General features: G+C 43.8%; 2 protein-coding genes across 2 annotated transcripts in view; one reads left to right on the top strand and one right to left on the bottom strand.

Annotated features, from left to right (window-relative positions):
* un13d (unc-13 homolog D) overlaps positions 1-7,258 on the top strand; it is a 15,469-nt gene extending 8,211 nt beyond the window's left edge. The window contains 14 exon segments of the mRNA NM_001139849.1: positions 71-201; positions 1,847-1,967; positions 2,691-2,843; positions 3,194-3,289; positions 3,499-3,705; positions 3,840-3,914; positions 4,980-5,059; positions 5,503-5,617; positions 5,850-5,921; positions 6,055-6,138; positions 6,227-6,347; positions 6,446-6,569; positions 6,788-6,993; positions 7,068-7,258. Coding sequence (NP_001133321.1) covers positions 71-201; positions 1,847-1,967; positions 2,691-2,843; positions 3,194-3,289; positions 3,499-3,705; positions 3,840-3,914; positions 4,980-5,059; positions 5,503-5,617; positions 5,850-5,921; positions 6,055-6,138; positions 6,227-6,347; positions 6,446-6,569; positions 6,788-6,993; positions 7,068-7,177 — 1,695 coding nt within the window. The 3' untranslated portion in view covers positions 7,178-7,258.
* Positions 7,185-22,257, bottom strand: LOC106578874 (RING finger protein unkempt homolog). Its single transcript, XM_014158111.2, has 14 exons — positions 21,893-22,257; positions 21,175-21,384; positions 20,397-20,573; positions 20,133-20,254; positions 19,862-19,997; positions 17,723-17,840; positions 17,481-17,568; positions 16,791-17,134; positions 11,506-11,704; positions 10,083-10,178; positions 9,812-9,997; positions 9,495-9,676; positions 9,070-9,330; positions 7,185-8,886 (listed from the first exon to the last, which is right to left on the bottom strand). Exons 1-14 carry the CDS (start codon positions 22,039-22,041, stop codon positions 8,740-8,742), a joined length of 2,415 nt encoding a protein of 804 aa, XP_014013586.1. The 5' UTR covers positions 22,042-22,257; the 3' UTR covers positions 7,185-8,739.

Raw genomic sequence — 22,257 nt, 5'->3', positions numbered from 1 at the left:
CCACTGTGTAACTCACTGCTTCTCTCTCTTTCTCTGTCTCTGTGTCTCTCTGTGTCTCTCTCTCTCTCAGTTGGCGGGGGAGGTGAGGGACACCCTAAACCAAATGGAGGGTAAGATGGAGCAGAGTCTAGCCAATGGCTTGTTCCCTCTCTACCTGAGTCTACAGGCCATCCACAAAGACAAGGCCTTTCTACAGAAAAGGTCAGAGGTTACTCCCTTATACTACATACTCAGTAGCAACGAACCTTGTTAGCTGCACGCATGCGAGTGCGCGCAGCTCCTGCCTTGCAGAAGAAATATGAGTCCGCACTCAACTTTCTTCAGTTTTCCCCTTCAGTTAACAGTATCAACATTTTGCTCAACTGTGGGAATTTCAATTATAATATACCGAAACAAAAGAAACTATGCAAAACTAACTATTCCATTGACAAGCACGACTCAGGCCTGTACACAGACGGGGGGTCATAACCAATCAGAGCTGAAGGAGGCCTATATGCAAATAGCGATGGCCAAATATGTATCTGTGCCATTCACTTTGAACTGGACTGTGTTTACAGCATGAGCGGTCGTGAGTTGATGCGCTTGTTTTGAGATCAAATCGAGAGCTGCATCTAGCCACGTGTTCATATCCTTTACTAGTTAGTGAGTTATTAGCCCAGTTATAGATCATTTGTAGTCAGCAATGGGGGAGTGGTTGCTTCCAACAAGAGCACAACACATTACATTTCTAGATATATTTGAAAAGCCAGTCAGGTAAAGAGCTTTTTATGTCTTAAAGGGGCAGTGTTGTATTATGAGACGGTCTTGAATAAGCTAAGTAGCCAATATTCAGAGGGTAGCATAATTTGTCTCATTCTCTGTAATAATGGTATGGGAATAATAATTAATTTTATTTTGTAAAGTGATTTCTTCAGTCAGCTCCTTGTCTGAGGGACAAGTGCATAAACAGGTTAAAGTCAAGCCCTGCATGTTTTATTCAAAAGTCTAGTGGAATGTAGGGCCTACATTGAACACAACACATTTGCTGCTACTATAGGCTGAATGATAGAACAGCTATTTCCATGTTAAAATGTTATGGGATACATTTTTCTCCGTTGTTTTTTATGGTAGCCCACTCTGGTAGGCCAACATTATAATCAAATAGCCACAGTAGCCCACTTGGAAGTTTTCACAGTAAACACTTGACATTTGCTCAGTGACAATTTCTTTTTGAGTGAAAGTTGCTCGGTAGTACAAATTACTCCCTTATACTATATACCCAGTACTACATACTACTAACACACTACTCCCTGATACATACTCAGTACTTCATATTACTACACTATATACACTGAGTGTACAAACATTAAGAACACCTTCCTAATATTGAGTTGCCCCCTCCCCCCCTTAGAACAGCTTCAGTACAACGACACATATCTTTTTTTCACCCAATGAATGGCACACATACACAATCCATGTCTCAATTGTCCTAAAGGCTTAAACATCCAAAACCAAAAATGTAAGTGCCTTTGAACGGAGTATGGTAGCAGGTGCCAGGCGCACCGGTTTGTGTCAAGAACTGTAACGCTGTTGGGTTTTTCACGCTCAACAGTTTCCCGTGTGTATCAAGAATGGTCCACCACCCAAATGACATCCAGCCAACTTGACACAACTGTGGGAAGCATTGGAGTCAACATGGGCCAGCATCCCTGTGGAATGCTTTCGATACCTTGTAGAGTCCATGCAGCCTATGAATTGAGGCTGTTCTGAGGGCAAAAGAGGGGGGAGGGGTGAAACTCAATATTAGGAAGATGTTCCTAATGTTTGGTACACTCAGTGTAGAGCTAAGGCTGTTGCGTTGTTTCAGTGTTAAACTGTTGGAGCTGACTAACTTCCACGAGGGCTTCCGCGAGGCGCTTCCCTATTGGTTGAACAAGGCCTTCAGCACCACTCAGGACAGGGTGGAGAGAGCTGTTCAGGTGGACCAGGTAACATACTGTTATAACACAACACCTAGTGAAGCAGTATAATTAAGCAGTAAGGCCCGAGGTGATGTGATATGTGGCCAATATACCACGGCTAAGGACAGTTCTTAGGCACGACGCATCGCAGAGTGGTATATTGGCCATCACAAACTCCTGAGGTGCCTTATTGCTATAATAAACTGGTTACCAACGTAATTAGAGCAGTAAAAATACATGTTTTGTCATACCCATGGTATAGGGTCTGATATACCATGGCTGTCAGCCAGTCAGCATTCAGGGCTCGAACCAGCCAGTTTATAGAATAGATACCAGGTAATATATACTATACACCTTAAAGCTAGGTGAGATACTCATTCCGTCCCCCTACCAGGTAATATTTACTGTACACCTTAAAGCTAGGTTAGATACTCATCCCGTCCCCCTACCAGGTAATATTTACTGTACACCTTGAAGCTAGGTGAGATACTCATCCCGTCCCCCTACCTGGTAATATTTACTGTACACCTTGAAGCTAGGCGAGATACTCATCCCGTCCCCCTACCAGGTAATATTTACTGTACACCTTAAAGCTAGGTGAGATACTCATCCCGTCCCCCTACCAGGTAATATATACTATACACCTTAAAGCTAGGTGAGATACTCATCCCGTCCCCCTACCAGGTAATATTTACTGTACACCTTGAAGCTAGGTGAGATACTCAACCCGTCCACCCTCTCTTCCCCCAGCTGCAGCCGCTTCAGTCGGGGATGGCGCCCATCAAACACAGCACATCAGCCGTAGACCTGGTGGCCTGTGTCCAGCCCATCTGTCAGCTGTGGGAGCAGCTCTCCTGGCCAGACCCTGAGGAGGCCTTCATGCTTATGGTCAAACTCACTGAGGTAGTGCATCACAAAAATGCATAATCATGCAAATACACATAGTATCTCATCATAATCAGACAAGAACGCGCTCTATCATACTTGGGGCTCCCGAGTGGCTCAGTGGTCTAAGACACTGCATCTCAGTGCAAGAGGTGTCACTGCAGTACCTGGTTCAAATCCAGGCTGCATCACATCTGGCTGTGATTGCCAGCATCGTCTGGGTTTGGCCGGGGTGGGCCGTCATTGTAAATAAGAAGCTGTTCTTAATTGACTTGCCTAGTTAAATAAAGGTAAAAAACAAAATACACACATTTAATATTGTTGGTATACAAGATTTAGCTCATTTTAATGTGTGTGTGTGTGTTCAGGACGTGTGTAAGATCGTGGTGAACTACTGTCGTATCCTGAAGGAGCGGGTCAGAGCGCTGTCTGAGAACTCTGACCACAGCAGCGCTGTCAACAAGGTGAAGGAAAGAACACTCCTCCTTCGTATCTCTTCCACTTTCATTCCCCTCTGCTCAATCTTTCTTCCCTCTTGTCCTTCTCTCTCTATCTCCTTTTCTCTTAACTACATTCAAGTGAATGAATTGTGTTAATTGCCACCTCTCTGTGTCTCTCAATCTCTCCCCTCCTCCCTCCGCTCCCCTCCCCCCTCCTCCTCCTCCTCCTCCAGCTGTGTGTAGTAGTGAATGACCTGGAACACCTGAGGTCGGTGCTGACCCGCCTGCCCCAGCAGCTCAACTGGGCAGGGCTTCGAGAACGCACACGTCATGTGATAGGGGAACCTCAGTTCCACAACGTGCTCCCCTCACAGCTGCAGCATGCACAGGGGGTCCTCAGCAGAGAGATACGCTCTGCCTTAGAGACTGTTGGACGGAAGGTAGGAGGAGAGAGGGCTGGGGAGGGTTTAGATGGAGCGGAGTCAAAAGAGACCCAGACCATATTGAGAAATTGGCCTATAGTCCCCTTCTTCAATGTAGAATTTCAAGTCTCTCTGTCTCTTTCTCTCTCTAGCTGAATTCAGACATTGAGACATACGTCCGCAGCATGTCTACTCGACGCAGACTCCCCTCCAAGTCCACTGAAGATGTAAGAAACTGTCATCATTAGCCATTTCCAATTCAGCAATACTGGATTTATAGACAACCATTTCCTTTTGTGTTACGATGATTAGGACTCTACGTATTGGGCTCTCATGTCACATTACCTAGACTTGACCCTTTAGCTCCAGAAATTAGAATGAAAGCAATAGAGTACCACAGTATGAGTCATAATACCCATAAAACCTAGCAGTGAAACACAGAAATGGTTCCAATCGTTTTTTCCATAGGGGATTTTAGAAACACTTAAAATAAGGGCTGTGTTTAGTGAAGGCTTACCCTGGTGTGATGTTTTGATAACCGTGTAAATCTCTCTAGGACAAGCTGACATTTTGTCAATACATTCACCTGTATTTACCCACCAAAATGAATTGCTAATTAGCTGCTAATATGGCTATCATACAGAACTACAAATGCCATGATGCTCTGGATGAGAGTGACGAATCGAGGCAAAGGTAAGAATCTCTGGATTAACTATCTAATGTTAGCTATATTTAGGAATTAATAAATTGGCTACATTTGTTTAAATTGACAAATCTGTAAACTGTCTTGGGCAAGTTTTAACTGTACACAATACCTGTTAGAAATGGTGTCAGGTAGATCTTGCAGTTTTGATAGTTTTGAACAATGTCTACTTTGATGCTAATTATAATTTTGGAATTGAAGTATAAATAGAGCCGACTATATTGATAAGTCACCTTGTCCGAGAGAGATTTACATGGTTATCAAAACGTCACGCCAGGGTGAGCCTTCACAAAACAAAGACCTTATTTTAAGGGTTTCTAAAATCCCCTATGGGAAAAACGATTGGAACCATTTCCTTGTTTGACCACTAGGTTGTATGGGTATTATGACACTTCCACTGTGAGGCTCTATTGTCTGATGGTGCTGGACCATCTGACATAAAAATAAAATGGGAGTTCGTTAAAAACCTTTTATTTCAAGCTTTTAAAATCCAGGTCAAGTGACATGATTGTCGGAAACACAGGGTCCTAGCTTACGATGGCTGATGTAAAGCATGTTACTGTACTGCTCCATATGTCCACCATCCCAGGCTGTGGTTCCTCTGATGAAATATCTGGAGAAAGAGCTGCAGTACATGAATGAGAACCTGGTCCAGGAGAACTTTAACAGGTGTGTATACACACACACACACACACACACACACACACACACACACACACACACCTGTGGTTCAACCAGTACTGAGGATGTATTACCCTCTGTGTTCTTAGAACAGTCGTTTCCAGCATACCTCTATGAATATCTTAGAGCAGTGGTTTCCAGCATACCTCTATATCTTAGAGCAGTGGTTTCCAGCATACCTCTATGAATATCTTAGAGCAGTGGTTTCTAGCATACCTCTATGAATATCTTAGAGCAGTGGTTTCCAGCATACCTCTATATCTTAGAGCAGTGGTTTCCAGCATACCTCTATGAATATCTTAGAGCAGTGGTTTCCAACATACCTCTATGAATATCTTAGAGCAGTGGTTTCCAGCATACCTCTATGAATATATTAGAGCAGTGGTTTCCAAGCCTTTGAAATATTTTCTTCATCTCCCTCCCTTCCCTAGTCTGTTGACTCCGTTGTGGACTAACTCCATAAGAACCTTATACCAGGTGGCTACACAGCAGAAACAAGAGGGAGGACTCATGGTGTTCTGTCAACGACTGCAGTACACACTCCAGGTTAGTATAGTACTACAGTACACACTCCAGGTTAGTATAGTACTGCAGTACACACTCCAGGTTAGTATAGTACTGCAGTACACACTCCAGGTTAGTATAGTACTGCAGTACACACTCCAGGGTAGTATAGTACTGCAGTACACACTCCAGGTTAGTATAGTACTGAAGTACACACTCCAGGTTAATACTTTTCTTAAGTACACACTTCAGGCCAATTCTGACTGTGTTGCAGTGTCTGGAGCAGTGTTTTTATGCTGAGGGGAACGGACTGCCACTGGAGACCCTACACACAGACGACTACAAAGTGAGTTCATGTTGGTTACATTGCACAGTATATTGTTAGAACTTGGTTCTATAAGGGCATGTAGAAAAGGGTGACCTTGTGTTATGAACGCTGTACAATAACCCTCTTTCTGCGCTCTCCTCAATTCATTCAGAGTCTGAAATCTCACTTGACACACAACTCTCTCAACTGCCAGCAGCTCATAGAGAAATTCCTGGATAGGAAAGTATGGGAACAGGTAAGAGTGTATTCTGTTGGTGTTGTATAGCAGCGAAAAACCATAGCTATACAGAATAAATTGGATTGAATCTGCATTTGTGTAACAGAAAGTTTACAGTGGAGAAAAGTACGGCGCAGTCACACTCATAGCATCCTACAGGAGGTCTGACCTTAGACTTAGAGTGGAAGTGTTGAATGCAGCTAATCTCCTACCCATGGACTCCAACGGTCAGTGGTTTCCTCTCATCTCTTTTACATCCATATAGATCAAGGGAAAGTACAAGACAGGTCTTCTTAAAGATCAGATATCTCTGGTGTCTCTCCAGGTTCCAGTGATCCGTTTGTCCAGTTATGTCTGGAGCCTCGTCATGTGTTCCCTGAGGTGGAGCCTCGCACCACCCAGATCAAGAACTGTGACCTCAACCCCCTGTTCGACGAGGCCTTCGAGTTGTAAGCCCTAGCTCCAACTGCTGCCCCCTCCGTTGCTACATTGGTGGCAGACGGATAATCCAAGTCTCTCAGACCTTTGTTGAAAACATGTTAAGAGTTACAACCACCTTTTCCGTTTCAACCTTGTCTCCTACCCTCAGGAACTATATAGGTAATCAATCTCTCCCACATCCCCCTTTGTCCTCTTCTCCATGTACCCCTGCCTCCCTCCCTGTCAGTATGGTGTCAGTGGAGCAGTGCCAGGCTGCGGGGGCGTGTCTGGTGGTGACAGTGTTGGACTATGACACCCTGAGAACAGACGACTTCGAGGGGGAGGCCTTCCTGGCTCTGAGGGCAGTGCCGGGGGTCGGAGGGGAGCCAGGGTACCAGCCAGACCCTTCCCCGGCCCAGATACGCCTGCCACTCATGCACCCCAAACCAAACGGTATGATCTGGAATTAAGTTGTGTGAAAATTAACACATACTTGCATAATACTGAAGCGTGCTCGTTTTGTCCAGATGACAGTATTCTGAAGCTGTTGGAGTCGAGGAGAGGAGAGAGGGAGGCCCAGGTGTTTGTGAAGAAACGCAGACAGAGAGAGAAACAGTCACAGGAGGAGAAACGATGAGAATAAGAACAATAGACATGTATTTTATTGTTCTATACCAAAACAGACTCAATTAAACAGTTGGTGGATGCAGTAAAGGGATGGACTGTGTGCCAGGTGTGTGTCTGTGTATAGTGCAGGTGTTCTTCACAGTGATCACGTCTTTTCACCGGATAGCAACACAAGCACACACACCCCTGCTGCGTCCAAAGCAGAGGTGGTACCTGATAGCTGGTGTGGTCAGTGCAAGGGGTAATTATGACATACAAAAACAATGTATATTTGACACCCGTTTGAAATACTGTGAAATGTTAAAATGCTTAGAAATGTAAATTATGCCCCCCCCCCCAAAATGATACCTTGATTTATTTATTTTTTAAAGTCTGGTTGTTTGACAGAAACTAAATGGTATTTGAGTTAACATGAAGCACCTTGTTATTAAATTAACTAATATACATCATTTCAAAGACTACACAATTGACTAGTATATTTTTCAAGATTGTGTTAACATGCCCCCATCTTTCCAGTTAAAGAATACTATTACAGACAGCAAACCTGAGAGTCAGTCACGTACAGAGACTATTCGTAACACACAAAATGCTGCATCCAAATAGTCTAAACAGGGCTGTCATTCCTTCATCTGTAATTTCTTTATAGACCTCCACCGTATTCCCTTCCTGTAGTTTCAGAGTGCGAAGGGAGAAGAAGCCTTTTTAAACGATTGAGATGCTTGCCTATTCCTCCTCTGACTAGAAGTCTCGTTAGCAAAACAATAACCACTGACTTTGCCTTCACTTCTCTAGAAAAAGCCTGAAAATTCTATGAAAAATAGAAAATGTTTTTATTTTAACTGTAAAAACTAAGAAATTGTACTCCCAGCAGTCTTCAACGGTGGTCCCTAACGCCTCAATCACACTGACAGCGTAATTGTGGAAAATAGTAGGCAGCATCATCTGGATATGTATACAACAAAAGTTCAACATTCACCTTCTGCTTCCATTTCTGTCAAACCATCTATGCATACAGTTTGACACATACATTGGATAAATCAAAATGTATGCGTCACACAGAACGCACTGCAACTGTCGCTGCAAGGCAAACACAGCGTTCCATTGGAAATCAATGTACTTCTGGAGTGTCAAAACTTAATGACGCTGTCGGTGTGATCGAGGCATTAGGCTGTAGCGTCATGGAACAGAAGTCAAGCGTGCCCTTAACTGACTCGGAGTCAGTTGTGTGGTTAAGTTCGTAATGGTGAAAGTCAGGTCTGTAGTGAGGAGAGCTGATCCCGAATCATTTGTTATGCACAGGCAGTGTTTGAGTAAAATATTTCTGATCTTGAATCATTTGACTATAGGGACAGCAGGCTGGTCTCTGGGTGAGGATATCTGATCTAGGATCAGAGGAAAGAAACAACAGAGTATCTACCTATACTCTATAGCGTTAGAACAACTGGTTTGGATCTGGTCTAAAGTCTGTCACTTAGTTTTAGGGTCAACTGGGCTGTTTTGAGTAAGTGACTAGGGCTGGTCTGAGATCAGTGTTGGGGGATCCGCCGAGCTGTAGCTAGTTGAGGAGTTAGGTCAGGATAACTGATCCAGGGTCTGTTCTGGGCAGAGGGGGCACTCTGCAGAGCAGCTGTCACACTGCAGACCGTGTCTACAGGGCTGAGAGACTGAGCCCTGCCCTCCACACATCACACAACACTGCCTCTGCTTTCTATACACCACCTGGATTGGGGGTGAGAGAGGAGAAAAAGAGGGAGAGAGGAAAAAAGGAGAGAGAGGGGGGAAAAAGGAGAGAAAGAGAAGAAAGAGACAAACACAGAAAGAAAGAGAAAAGCCTGCTAGTTACTTGGGGAATGTTTCACATCAACAAGCATGGCTCTGGGTGTATGTGAGCGTATCCCCTACCTGCTCCACGGTGTGTAGACATGTACAGAGCTGGGCCTGCAGACTGACCACACACTCTACAGGCAGTCTGTGGATCAGCTGTAGCTGGTGCAGGGCCAGGTGGGGGTTTTCTCCTGTCCTCATGCCGTCCAGCGCCTCCTGGAGGAAGGAGGTCTGTCTCTGCGCCTCCTCCTCATCCTGCCTGGCACGCTCCGCTTGTAAAGCTAACCGACCGGCCGAGCCACGAGACTCCTCCGCATCCGACTTCAACGCCACCCACGCCTGGAGTGAGAGAGTGATGTAGAGAGAGAGGGAGGAACATGAGAAAAGAGGGAGAGAGCGACGGAGCGATTAAAAGGGAAGGAAGAGAGACATTTCTCAAGACTGACCCTTTTTATGGTTTATTGGTGTACACTAACACACACACACACACACACTCCTCGTACCTGTGCTGTATGTCTCCAGGTGTGGTCCCAGTGTTTCAGTAGTCTGTTAGCATCGTCTAGTTCCTGTCGGACCCGGGCTGCCTCCATGCTCTGGCCCATGGTGGGTAGCAGGGCCGGCGGTGTACCGGGAGAACCCTGGCCTGACTGATGCTCCCAGATACTACTGCTCATACCATTCAGACCTGCAATACAGGAGACATGAGAAATATTTATTAAGTTGAGGTGTCTCTAGAAAGTACGGGAAAATGTTGGGGCACATTTTTAAATCTCCTCTAATCTAACAGACAAATAAATGATCCAAAAATATGTTCTCAAACCTAGAGAGCTATGAGATGGCCCCAAGAAGCTGCTTTCTGATTGTCCAGGCTGCGATAGATGAGCGGAGAAGAATGGTGACTGGTGGGCTCTGATTGGTGGCGAGGGCGAGGGCGAGCTGAAAGGGGCGGAGCTGCAGAGGGATCCTGGGATGTTGACAGGAGCCGAACTCTTGAGCTGGTTCCCTCCTGCAAAATCAATCAATAATTTAATCAATCAAACATTACAATCACTTCAGGTAGGTGTGTGTGTGTATCTCGGCTCCATACCCACCCAGCATGGCTCGGGGCAGAGCTGAGCTGCTGTCCAGGCTTCTCTCCAGGGCAGACATCCCAAAGACATTCAGGTCCAGGTCATCCAGAGCTGACTCTATACATCACATCAACAAAAACAAAACGTTAATTACTCAGATCTGTCCCACACAAGGGCATCCATTTTGGTCGCATGTGCTCCTAGATATTTTTCTGTGCGACCTGACATTTTATTTTAGGAGCACCAGTTTCGACCAGGAAGAGAAATCTCCCAGATAACTATTAGTGCAACTATTACTTTCACTGGGCCGTTGTTTCTGAGTGCCCTGGAGGGAAAAAAGCCAGCCAAAGCGTCCATCAATCCAAAGCTTACATGTAAAGAATATTATAGAAGGCATCAGTGATGTTTGTATTTCTTGTAACTTTATGAAGAGGTGACAGCATGGGAATCCATCTGTCTACCACTTACTGTAGCCAGCCAATCATTTCTAAAGGCGTTCCCAGAAAACTTTCCAAATTAAATGTTGGGGGATATCCAAAACCCGGATAAAGTTGTGTGGATTTTGGTGTTATGGCGAATAAATGTATTAGCTGGTAAAATTCTGAGTGGCTGGTAGATTTCTTTAATCTACCTGCCAGTGGACCAAATAGTTTGTTTGTAGGCCCTGTTCAAAAACCATGTCGAAGATCAGTTCCAAAACCATTCACTGGCATCAGTCTTGTTACCTCATTAGCTAGCTAACTGACATCCTGGTTACTTTACCAGTATATCTAAACATCTGGGGGCACAGAAACGAAAACGGATAGTTTCTTTAGAAGATCAATGATCATAGCAATGAATGAATGGCTGAGCCCTTGCATGTCACTCACAAACTTGACACTCTTAAAGACAGTGTAGAATTTCCAATGTAATGCATCTCAATACATAGTGCTTTTACACAATGTAGAAACTTATTCTACAAATAACTTTGCAATTTCAAAGGCAGATTTTTGTATCAACATTTAGCTTTTTATAATAAACAAATGTCTTTACAGGATAAAATATTTGTTTCTAGAGCTCAACATGTGCCTCAAAAGTAGCTAGAATTAATTTTGGCCTCATATGCAATATCTCAATCAATTACAAAAATATATATTCTTGTGCTCCTAGATTTTATGTTGTGCTCCTAACTATTTTTAAGATGGGAGCACTAGTGCTACCAATGAAAAATGTTAATTTAGAGCCCTGGTCCCATGGCAATCAAGTGATCTAGTGTCAATATTCTTCATAGATAACCTATGTAATTGCCCCTCAGGGATAAATATAGTTTTTTTTTTATTGAATGGAATGTTAGGAAGTAAACTACAATAGTTAGCTACTTGTTAGCTACTACAGTGACCAGCTCCTCTGACTTTAAGAGTAATAAGAGTTGAAAGAGTCTTCTGTGCCTATGTGACTGACTCACCAACTACAGACTCGACGGTGTCGCTGGTGGGGTAGAAGGGCAGTGCGTTGGCATTCATGCCTGAGGAAAGGCCTGGTGCTGGGGGTCCGTGGTGGAGGGGTCCTGGAGGGGCCGGGCTGGGAGGGGTGGCTGCCAGGCTGGAGGGAACACTGGAGGACAGACTCAGAGGACTACCCACTGGGAGGAACACCAGCAGGTCCTAGAGAGAAACAGATTAGAGAAGGGTGGTGATACAATCATTATGCAGACTAACAGTGGGTTGGGTATAGTTATAGTATAGTTAGTTATAGTATAGTTATAGTATAGTTAGTTATAGTACCGTTTGTTATAGTACAGTATAGTTAGTTATAGTATAGTTTGTTATAGTACAGTTAGTTATAGTAGAGTTAGTTCTAGTATAGTAGAGTTAGTTCTAGTATAGTAGAGTTAGTTCTATAGTAGAGTTAGTTATGTTATAGTAGAGTTAGTTCTAGTAGAGCTAGTTATGTTAGAGTTAGTTCTAGTAGAGTTAGTTATGTTAGAGTTAGTTCTAGTAGAGTTAGTTATGTTATAGTAGAGTTATGTTATAGTAGAGTTAGTTCTAGTAGAGTTAGTTCTAGTAGAGTTAGTTCTAGTAGAGTTATGGTAGTTATAGTTAGAGTAGAACTAGTAATAGTATAGTTCGTTATGGAATAGTTAGTTATAGTATAGTTAGTTATAGTACAGTTATAGTAATAGTTAGTTATAGTATAACATAGTTAAAAGTATAGTTAGTTATAGTAAGTTATAGTATAGTTAGTTATAGTATAACATAGTTAAAAGTATAGTTAGTTATAGTAAGTTATAGTATAGTTAGTTATAGTATAACATAGTTAAAAGTATAGTTAGTTATAGTAAGTTATAGTATAGTTAGTTATAGTAAGTTATAGTATAGTTAGTTATAGTAAGTTATAGTATAGTTAGTTATAGTAAGTTATAGTATAGTTAGTTAAAGTAAGTTATAGTAAGTTAGTTATAGTAATAGTTATAGTATAGTTAGTCATAGTAATAGTTATAGTATAGTTAGTTATAGTATAACATAGTTAAAAGTATAGTTAGTTATAGTAAGTTATAGTATAGTTAGTTATAGTAAGTTATAGTATAGTTAGTTATAGTAATAGTATAACATAGTTAAGAGTATAGTTTGTTAGTTATAGTATAGTAAGTTATAGAATAGTTCGCTAGTTAGTTACAGTATATTTACAGTATAGTTAGCTATAGTATAGTTAGTTATAGTAACAGTATAGTTAGTAATAGTCAGTTATAGTATAGTAATAGTTATAGTATATTTAGGGTTGCACATTTTGGGGAATATTCAGAGGTGGAAACTTTCCATGGGAATGAATGGGAATATATGGGAATTGAACAGAAATATATGCAAATTAATATTAATACCATTAAAACGAAGATGTTTTTTTTGCATTGGATATATTTACCATATCATATGGAGACAGGAACATCAACATTTTACCTCATCATAAGTAGACATAATTGCAAATGATTAAATCCTTCCAATAGAAATAAGTTTAAAAAATGAGTTACGAATTGAACTTTAATTAAATTAGTTGAACCTTCACATGGGACAACAAAAGAAAGGGAATATTGAATGATCCATCGCATCTCCCAAAACCGTTTTCAACATACATCTGTAAAATAATAGTCTAGAAACTAAAGCTTTGGTTGTCTTCCTCTCAGGCTTCCATGTCTTCTCCCTGGACCTCCTCAATGTCCATCTCTTGAACATCGGACTCTGAGGCCTCATCTTCACTGTCACTTTCCAACCTTGTTGAGGGTGGCTCGTTGTCAGGCTCAAAAAGCCTAAAATTTGCCCGGATGTCCACCAATTTTTCAACCCTTGTAGTGGTCAGCCTGTTGCGTGCTTTGGTGTGTGTCTTCCCAAACAAGGACCAGTTGCGCTCTGAGGCGGCTGATGTTGGTGGGATTTGGAGGATGATGGAGGCAACAGGGGAAAGAGACTCAGATCCACAAAGTCCCTTCCACCAGGTGGCTGATGAGATATGTTGGCACAACTGCCATATTGCATCTCCATCCCAAAGCCCTTGCTTGGAAGTGTACTTCGTCAGACTGCCAAGAAACTTGCCCTCATCCAGGCCAAAGTGGCGAGACATGGTAGTGATGACACCATAGGCCTTGTTGATCTCTGCAGCAGACAGGATGCTCTTGCCAGCATACACAGAGTGTATGGGCTTCAGGCAGAGGTCTTCACGCATTCTGATGTATTTCAGAACTGCAGTTTCCTCTGCTTGGAGCAACAGTGAAGTGCCAGGGCAGTACGGATTTCTTCTCTTACATCTGCAAGCAGAGTCTGAACATCAGACAGGACAGCATTGTCTCCTTCAATCTGTGCAATGGCTACTGCTATAGGTTTCAGGCTGCTTACCACTCTCTCCCAAAATACATCATCCAGGAGGATCCTCTTGATGGGGCTGTCCAAATCGGCAGACTGTGATATGGCCATTTCTTGGAGAGACCCCTTCCCCTTCAGGAGACTGTCAAACATGATGACAACACCACCCCAACGGGTGTTGCTGGGCAGCTTCAATGTGGTGCTCTTATTCTTCTCACTTTGCTTGGTGATGTAGATTGCTGCTATAATTTGATTACCCTTCACATACCTAACCATTTCCTAGACTCTCTTCTAGAGTGTATCCATTGTTTTCAGTGCCATGATGTCCTTGAGGAGCAGAGTCAATGCATTAGCAGCACAGCCAATAGGTGTGAGTGTAGGACTCCTCCACTTTAGACCAAGCAGCCTTCATGTTCGCAGCACTGTCTGTCACCAGTGCAAATACCTTCTGTGGTTCAAGGTCATTGATAGTAGCCTGCCTTCAGCTCATCTGCAATGTAGAGACCGGTGTGTCTGTTGTCCCTTGTGCCTGTGTAGAATACTGGTTGAGGGGTGGAGATGATATAGTTTATTATTCCTTGCCCACGAACATTCAACCACCAATCAGAGATGATTGCAATACAGTCTGCTTCCTCTATGATTTGCTTGACCTTCACTTGAACTCTGTTGAACTCTGCATCCAGCAAATGAGTAGATAAAGCATGTCTGGTTGGAGGGGTGTATGCTGGACGAAGCACATTCAGAAATCTCTTCCAATACACATTGCCTGTGAGCATCAGAGGTGAACCAGTTGCATACACAGCTCGAGCAAGACATTCATCAGCATTTCCCTGACTACGTTCCTCCATTGAGTCAAAAAAACTTCTGATTCCAGGAGGACCATGAGCTGTTGCTATCGATAAGGCGTCTGATTCATAATTTTCACCTCAAATAGAAGTAGAGGGACTTTTGTCAGAGGTTGCTTGTTGTGAGCGCTGAGGGAACTTTATGCACTTGGCCAGATGATTCTGCATCTTTGTTGCATTCTTCACATATGATTTGGCACAGTATTTGCAAATGCACACAGCTTTTCCTTCTACATTAGCTGCAGTGAAATGTCTCCACACATCAGATAGTGCCTGTGGCATTTTCCTGTAAAGATTAGGAAAGAAATGAGTTAAAAAAAAAAAAAAATACAATTCCATGTACAGATAAATAGTTAAGCAGTTAGATTAATCAACTCCTTTTGTAAGATAAATGTTTTAAAATGAAACATGTATAGAAACAGGTGAATTAACACTCCTCAGTTAGCAGGCTCAAGCAAGCTAAAACCCACATGGTAGCAAAAACTAAATATCATAAATTGTTAACAAGTTAGAAATTATTTAAAACACACTTTGCTGTAGGCTGCTATTTACTAGTTAACAAAAAATCATGTATGTCATAAAATATATTCACCCCACCCAGTACTGTAATCAAAACTTACCAGAAAGCATGTAGTCCTTGGCTCAGACAGTGAAGTAGTGTGGGCTCAATAGCATCTCATTAGCGTGCAAGATCTTGAGAATCAGCTGTACATGTGATGGAAGAGTACACTGTGCATGCAGAGGGTTGCATTTCCATTGAATTGGGGATAGTTTAACCAAAATGGACCACAACACCTAGAATTGCCTTGTGTGTATCCCACAAAAAAGGTTCACTGTTTATAAGCTAACTTTTTTGATGAATTTAAGCAAAATTCCACTTAACTTCCCATGGAAAATCTCCGGAAAAATTCTGGAAATTTACCGGAAAGTTTCCGACCCTTTGCAACCCTAGGTATAGTATAGTTGTTATAGGTACAGTTATAGTATAATTGTTATAGTATAGTTATAGTGTAGTTGTTATGGTATAGTTATAGTATAGTTTCTGCATTCAACAATGTGAAACAGCAAGACAATGAGCCAGCAAAACAACGAGACAGCAAGACAACGAGACAGCAAGACAACGACAAGCTGGCTGAAGCAGCAACATACACCCTGGCCAATAATGTGTAATTATATACTGAACAAAAATATAAATTCAACATGCAACAATTTCTAAGATTTTACTAAGATACAGTTGATATAAGGAAATCAGTAAATTGAAATATATTCATTAGGCACTAATCTATGGATTTCACATGACTGGGCAAGGGCGCAGCCAATGGTGGAGCTAGGAGAGCATAGGCCCACCCACTTGGCAGCCAGATCCACCCACTGGGGACCTAGGCCCACCCACTGGGGAGCCAGGCCTAGCCAATCAGAATGAGTTTTTCCCCATAAAAGGGCAGAAATACTCCTCAGTTTCATCAGCTGTCCGGGTGGTAGGTCTAAGACGATCCTGCAGGTGAAGAAGCTGGATGTGGAGGTCCTGGGCTGATGTGGTTACATGTGGTCTGCGGTTGTGAGGCCAGTTGGACATAATGCCAAATTCTCTAAAATGACATTGGAGGTGGCTTATGGTAGAGAAATGAACATTCAATTCTCTGGCAACAGCTCTGGTGGTAATTCCCGCAGTCAGCATGCCAATTGCACGCTCCCTCAAAACCTGAGACATTTGTGGCATTGTGTGACAAAACCGCACATTTTAGAGTGACCTTTTATTGTCCCCAGCACAAGGTGCACCTGTGTAATGATCATGTTGTTTAATCAGCTTCTTGATATGCCACACCTGTCAGGTGGATGGATTATCTTGGCAAAGGAGAAATGTTCACCAACAGGGACGTAAACACAATTGTGCACAAATTGAGAGAAATAAACTTTTTCTGCATATGGAAAATGTCTAGGATCTTTTATTTCAGTTCTTGAAACATGGAACCAACTCTTTACATGTTGCATTTATATTTTTGCTCAATATAGTTTGTTAGAAGCTGGTTGTTTTGACAACAATAAAAAGGTACCTGTTTGCTGAGATGGTACGCCATTTCTCTGTTGCGTTGCTCCATGGCAAAACTCTTCTGTTTGGCCTGGTCTTCCCTCTCGTACCCCGGTGCCCTACCGTACCCCCCCTCTCTAGCCCAGGGGGAGAGGGGTTCACTTCCCACACATACGTCCTCACACAGCGACAGCACCTTCCCTAATAGGCCCTGCTCTGCCACACACAACCCCCCTAACGGGGTGAACGGCCCTCCAGACAGAGACCCAGACCTCCCACCTCGGCCCCCAGGGCTGGAACATCCCAGGTCCAGTGGGCCTGGTGGGGAGCTGGGGGTCTGAAACAAGGGTTCTTCACTGATAGGGGGCTCTGGGGGACAGGAGGAGAAAAAGAGTAGATAAGTTACTTACTATCATTATAAACTGGGTGATTCAAGTCCTGAATGCTGATTGGCTGACAGCTGTGATATATCAAACCTTATACAATTTACTGCTCTAATTCCATTAGGTAACCAGTTTATAAAAGCAATAAGACAGCTCGGGGGTTTGTGATATATGGCCAATATACCACGACAAAGTGCTGTGTCCAGGCACTCCCCGTTGCATCGTGCTTAAGAACAGCCCTTAGCCGTGGTATATTGGCCATATACCACACCTCCTCGAGCCTTATTGCTTAATCATACCACATGATTATTGGGTTGTCGTAAGACACTTACTGTTGTCTAGGTGTGCAAAGGCACAGAAGGGGCCTCTGGGGCAGCTGCCACACTGCTGCATGTCATTACACTTGGTGGATTTATAAATCTGGAGGGGAACATCAGACAAACAGTCATTGAACAAAGAGTTCTGTCTCTGTTAAGCAAATGTAGTTAACTGGAACTTTGGCACAAACCTGCCAGCGCTACAAACGGACGACGTAGTTATGATTTGAGATGAGGATGGAGCTCAACACATGTACCTCAGGGTGAAACTGCTGCTCGCTGCGTGTGTGGCAGTACTGGCAACCCTCTTCACCTTCACACTTACTGGGGTCTCCCCACTCCTCACTGTGCTTTACCGCTGGGCACGGCAGCGCTCTGGAGAGAGAAAGACCACACTTTATTCATGTTTTTGGGACACAAGTAAAAAAAAACTGATGTTTCAAGCTATATGACCCGTTTCTGTCAAATGGATGTGTGTATGTTTTATACCTGTGTTTGTGTGGACTACTCCGCTGTTTGTACCTGTATTTGTGTTTGTGTGGACTACTCCGCCTGTTTGTACCTGTGTTTGTGTTTGTGTGGACTACTCCGCCTGTTTGTACCTGTGTTTGTGTTTGTGTGGACTACTCCGCCTGTTTGTACCTGTATTTGTGTGGACTACTCTGCCTGTTTGTACCTCTATTTGTGTTTGTGTGGACTACTCCGCCTGTTTGTGCCTGTGTTTGTGCCTGTGTTTGTGTGGACTACTCCGCCTGTTTGTACCTCTATTTGTGTTTGTGTGGACTACTCGGCCTGTTTGTACCTCTATTTGTGTTTGTGTGGACTACTCCGCCTGTTTGTACCTGTATTTGTGTGGACTACTCCGCCTGTTTGTGCCTGTATTTGTGTTTGTGTGGACTACTCCGCCTGTTTGTGCCTGTATTTGTGTTTGTGTGGACTACTCCGCCTGTTTGTACCTGTATTTGTGTTTGTGTGGACTACTCCGCCTGTTTGTACCTCTATTTGTGTTTGTGTGGACTACTCCGCCTGTTTATACCTGTATTTGTGTGGACTACTCCGCCTGTTTGTGCCTGTGTTTGTGTGGACTACTCCGCCTGTTTGTACCTCTATTTGTGTTTGTGTGGACTACTCCGCCTGTTTGTACCTGTATTTGTGTTTGTGTGGACTACTCCGCCTGTTTGTGCCTCTATTTGTGTTTGTGTGGACTACTCCGCCTGTTTGTACCTGTATTTGTGTTTGTGTGGACTACTCTGTCTGTTTGTACCTCTATTTGTGTTTGTGTGGACTACTCCGCCTGTTTGTGTCTGTGTTTGTGTGGACTACTCCGCCTGTTTGTACCTGTATTTGTGTGGACTACTCCGCCTGTTTGTGCCTCTATTTGTGTTTGTGTGGACTACTCCGCCTGTTTGTACCTGTATTTGTGTTTGTGTGGACTACTCCGCCTGTTTGTGCCTGTATTTGTGTTTGTGTGGACTACTCCGCCTGTTTGTGCCTGTATTTGTGTTTGTGTGGACTACTCCGCCTGTTTGTACCTGTATTTGTGTGGACTACTCTGCCTGTTTGTGTCTGTGTTTGTGTGGACTACTCCGCCTGTTTGTACCTGTATTTGTGTGGACTACTCCGTCTGTTTGTACCTCTATTTGTGTTTGTGTGGACTACTCCGCCTGTTTGTACCTGTATTTGTGTTTGTGTGGACTACTCCGCCTGTTTGTGCCTGTATTTGTGTTTGTGTGGACTACTCCGCCTGTTTGTACCTGTATTTGTGTTTGTGTGGACTACTCCGCCTGTTTGTGCCTGTATTTGTGTTTGTGTGGACTACTCCGCCTGTTTGTACCTGTATTTGTGTTTGTGTGGACTACTCCGCCTGTTTGTGCCTGTATTTGTGTTTGTGTGGACTACTCCGCCTGTTTGTGCCTGTATTTGTGTGGACTACTCCGCCTGTTTGTGCCTGTATTTGTGTTTGTGTGGACTACTCCGCCTGTTTGTACCTGTATTTGTGTGGACTACTCCGCCTGTTTGTGTCTGTGTTTGTGTGGACTACTCCGCCTGTTTGTACCTGTGTTTGTGTGGACTACTCCGCCTGTTTGTGCCTGTGTTTATGTGGACTACTCCGCCTGTTTGTGCCTGTGTTTGTGTGGACTACTCCGCCTGTTTGTGCCTGTGTTTGTGTGGACTACTCCGCCTGTTTGTGCCTGTGTTTGTGTGGACTACTCCGCCTGTTTGTGCCTGTGTTTGTGTGGACTACTCCGCCTGTTTGTACCTGTATTTGTGTGGACTACTCCGCCTGTTTGTGCCTGTGTTTGTGTGGACTACTCCGCCTGTTTGTGCCTGTGTTTGTGTGGACTACTCCGCCTGTTTGTACCTGTATTTGTGTGGACTACTCCGTCTGTTTGTACCTGTATTTGTGTTTGTGTGGACTACGCCGCCTGTCTTTGCTGTTGTGGTAGTAGGGACAGGCGTAACCTTGGCGACACAGACGAGGAGGTTTTTTACATAGATCTGTCTTGTAGTGGGACAACACATAGTTGTTATCTACAGAGAGAGGAGAGCGCAAAAGAGAGGAGAGAGAGAAGTTGAGAAAGAGGAATGTATTAGCATTGGAATCATGGCCTTCATATAGAATCTTCCTAGATCAGTTAAATGATGAGTGTTTGTGTATAGTCGTACTCTGCCAACGGGGTTCCTCACTCAAGATCTTCTCAATGAGGGCGGTACTAGCCACCAGCCCATCCCCTCCTCCTCCCTCTGCAGCCCCCGACCCCCCCTGAGACTCCATCACCTGCACCTCCCTTGAGAGGGGTAGAGGGACGTCATGGCAACGAGACCAGTTAGAAACAGAACAATGAAACAGACAAAAGAGCCTAGACAACAAGATTGAGACCCCGTCTCTGGCTTTGGGTCATTATACTGTATGATACGTCTCTACTCTACCTGACGTCGTAGACGGGACATCGTAGGTCATGTGATCCGTGTGCGAAGGCGCAGTGGGAGCCGTTCTTACCGCAGTGGCCCTTCCCGTCCGTCTCGTGGATACAGGAGCCCGTCTTATAGTACCTCAGATGATACCTCCGCTCTGTGTCGCCTGCCGTACCATGCAGCAACGGACATCTGGAAATCACACCGTTGAGAGATACAATTACTGTATTGTAAAAAAAATGTTTTTAAACATACAGGGGAAAAACAACTTACACATCTTGATGGGTCATGTGATATTGGCTCAGAGCCACTGTCTTCATCATTAGCATTCCCCTTGTGTGTGATGGGTTAGGCTAGGTGTGAGAAAGTGATGTGTTAGCACTTCTCCTGATCTGACTGAGTTATGGCCCGGAGGTGGGGAGAGTGGTGCTGCTTTCAGCTGCAAAGCACAAGCAGTCAACAGCCATCACTTCAGCTATTCACCGGAATGGTTACAGGTGCTAGAGTCGTTAGTGGGTGCATCCTCTCACCTCATTGATAAACAGTAACCTCAATCTGAAAATAAATCCCAATCCCAGGTGCTTTACTATGCAATGTAGAGCATGTTCAGTATATATTCATGTCGGGAACTCAAGGATTGACCATTATTTTGCCCCAAAATCATTGTTTTTATTGAAGAAAACAAGTGTCTCTGTCTGTGCTATCTGAGTACCAATACATGAAATAAAATAAAAATCCTTGGTACCCCCCAGCACACGGACAAACACTCTCTCTCTCTCTGACACAGACTCACTCGTCCGCATCAGGGCAGGTGCCTGTGCTCTCGTCGTATTTGGTACAGTATACGTCTGGGCTGTAGTTGAAGGTTCCATCCCGCCTGCGGATGGGTCTGCGGCGCCGCTGGTTCAGGAAGTGCCAATGGAAGCAGGCAAAGGGTCGGTGCTGGGTACACTTGTGCTGCACAAACAGAGGACACTGTTCTGTCCTGAACTCCTTCAGATACCTGCATGTGTGGGAGGGGGGGTGACGTGGTGATTCATTTCATGACTAGTGTATTTTTGCATGTCTTATATTTGACACCAAACCATAACTATAGCATGCTGCAGGAGTTATAGCAACTATGTCGCTCTCTTACACACAAAGATAATTGGTTCATAAGTTATAGGCCATTAGACCAACCATTAAATCAAATCTTATTAGAGTCTTACATTGTAATTGTATTGCATATTATAATATCCAGACACAAAATGTTAACTCAGGTCAACTCTACATATGGATAGCTAAACACTGACAGTTCCCCAAACAGTCCACCTCTGCCTATCCAAAACATACCAACTCAGTCACCAGTAGGCCTCTAGAACGGGTACACATTAATCCAAACCTGAGATAACTGAGAGAATACTTTAATTCAAATCCGACAGGATCAACTGACCTAATTCCCTTAACGTCAGTGTTTTGTTATGTTGAGTTACACACGTGAAGTTGTGTGTGTCTATATGTGGTCTACGTACGTGTAGTGTTGAGGTTTCTCAGGCTGTACGTGCAGGACGTTGGCGGGAGACGTCGTGCCTCCTGCGGGCGAGGAGGACGATGAGGAGGAAGGTCCACCGGTGGTCGTAGCCACCGACGAGGACGGGGGCTGTGTATGTGTTTTCGACATAATTTTCCTCTTTATAGCTTTCCTACCCGAGTTCAGTATCCAGTGTGCGACGAAGTCCGCATTCTTTACTGTTGTACGCTTGCGCCTGGTACCAGGAAGTGTAAGCAAAGATAAAGTACCACAGATTTAACCAGATATTTCACCGGATGTATAAATGTGAAGCGTTCGGGTGGCGTTTCCACTCACTACCAAATCGCTGACGAGAGGAAGCCCAGT

This window comes from Salmo salar, chromosome ssa19 (assembly GCF_905237065.1).
Source record: "Salmo salar chromosome ssa19, Ssal_v3.1, whole genome shotgun sequence".
Taxonomy (NCBI): Eukaryota; Metazoa; Chordata; class Actinopteri; order Salmoniformes; family Salmonidae; genus Salmo; species Salmo salar.
Note: the sequence above shows the minus strand (reverse complement) of the source record. Positions and strands in the feature narration are given on the sequence as shown.

What these genes read in the sequence shown, in the direction of transcription:
- LOC106578874 (XM_014158111.2), bottom strand. Translation starts at nt 22,041, where the DNA reads ATGTCGAAAACACATACACAGCCCCCGTCCTCGTCGGTGGCTACGACC. An exon ending in ACCTGCCCTGATGCGGACGA is followed by an intron (nt 20,574 to 21,174) that starts GTGAGTCTGTGT and finishes TGTGATTTCCAG; the next exon opens with ATGTCCGTTGCTGCATGGTA. An exon ending in TCTGCCCCGAGCCATGCTGG is followed by an intron (nt 9,998 to 10,082) that starts GTGGGTATGGAG and finishes TTGATTTTGCAG; the next exon opens with GAGGGAACCAGCTCAAGAGT.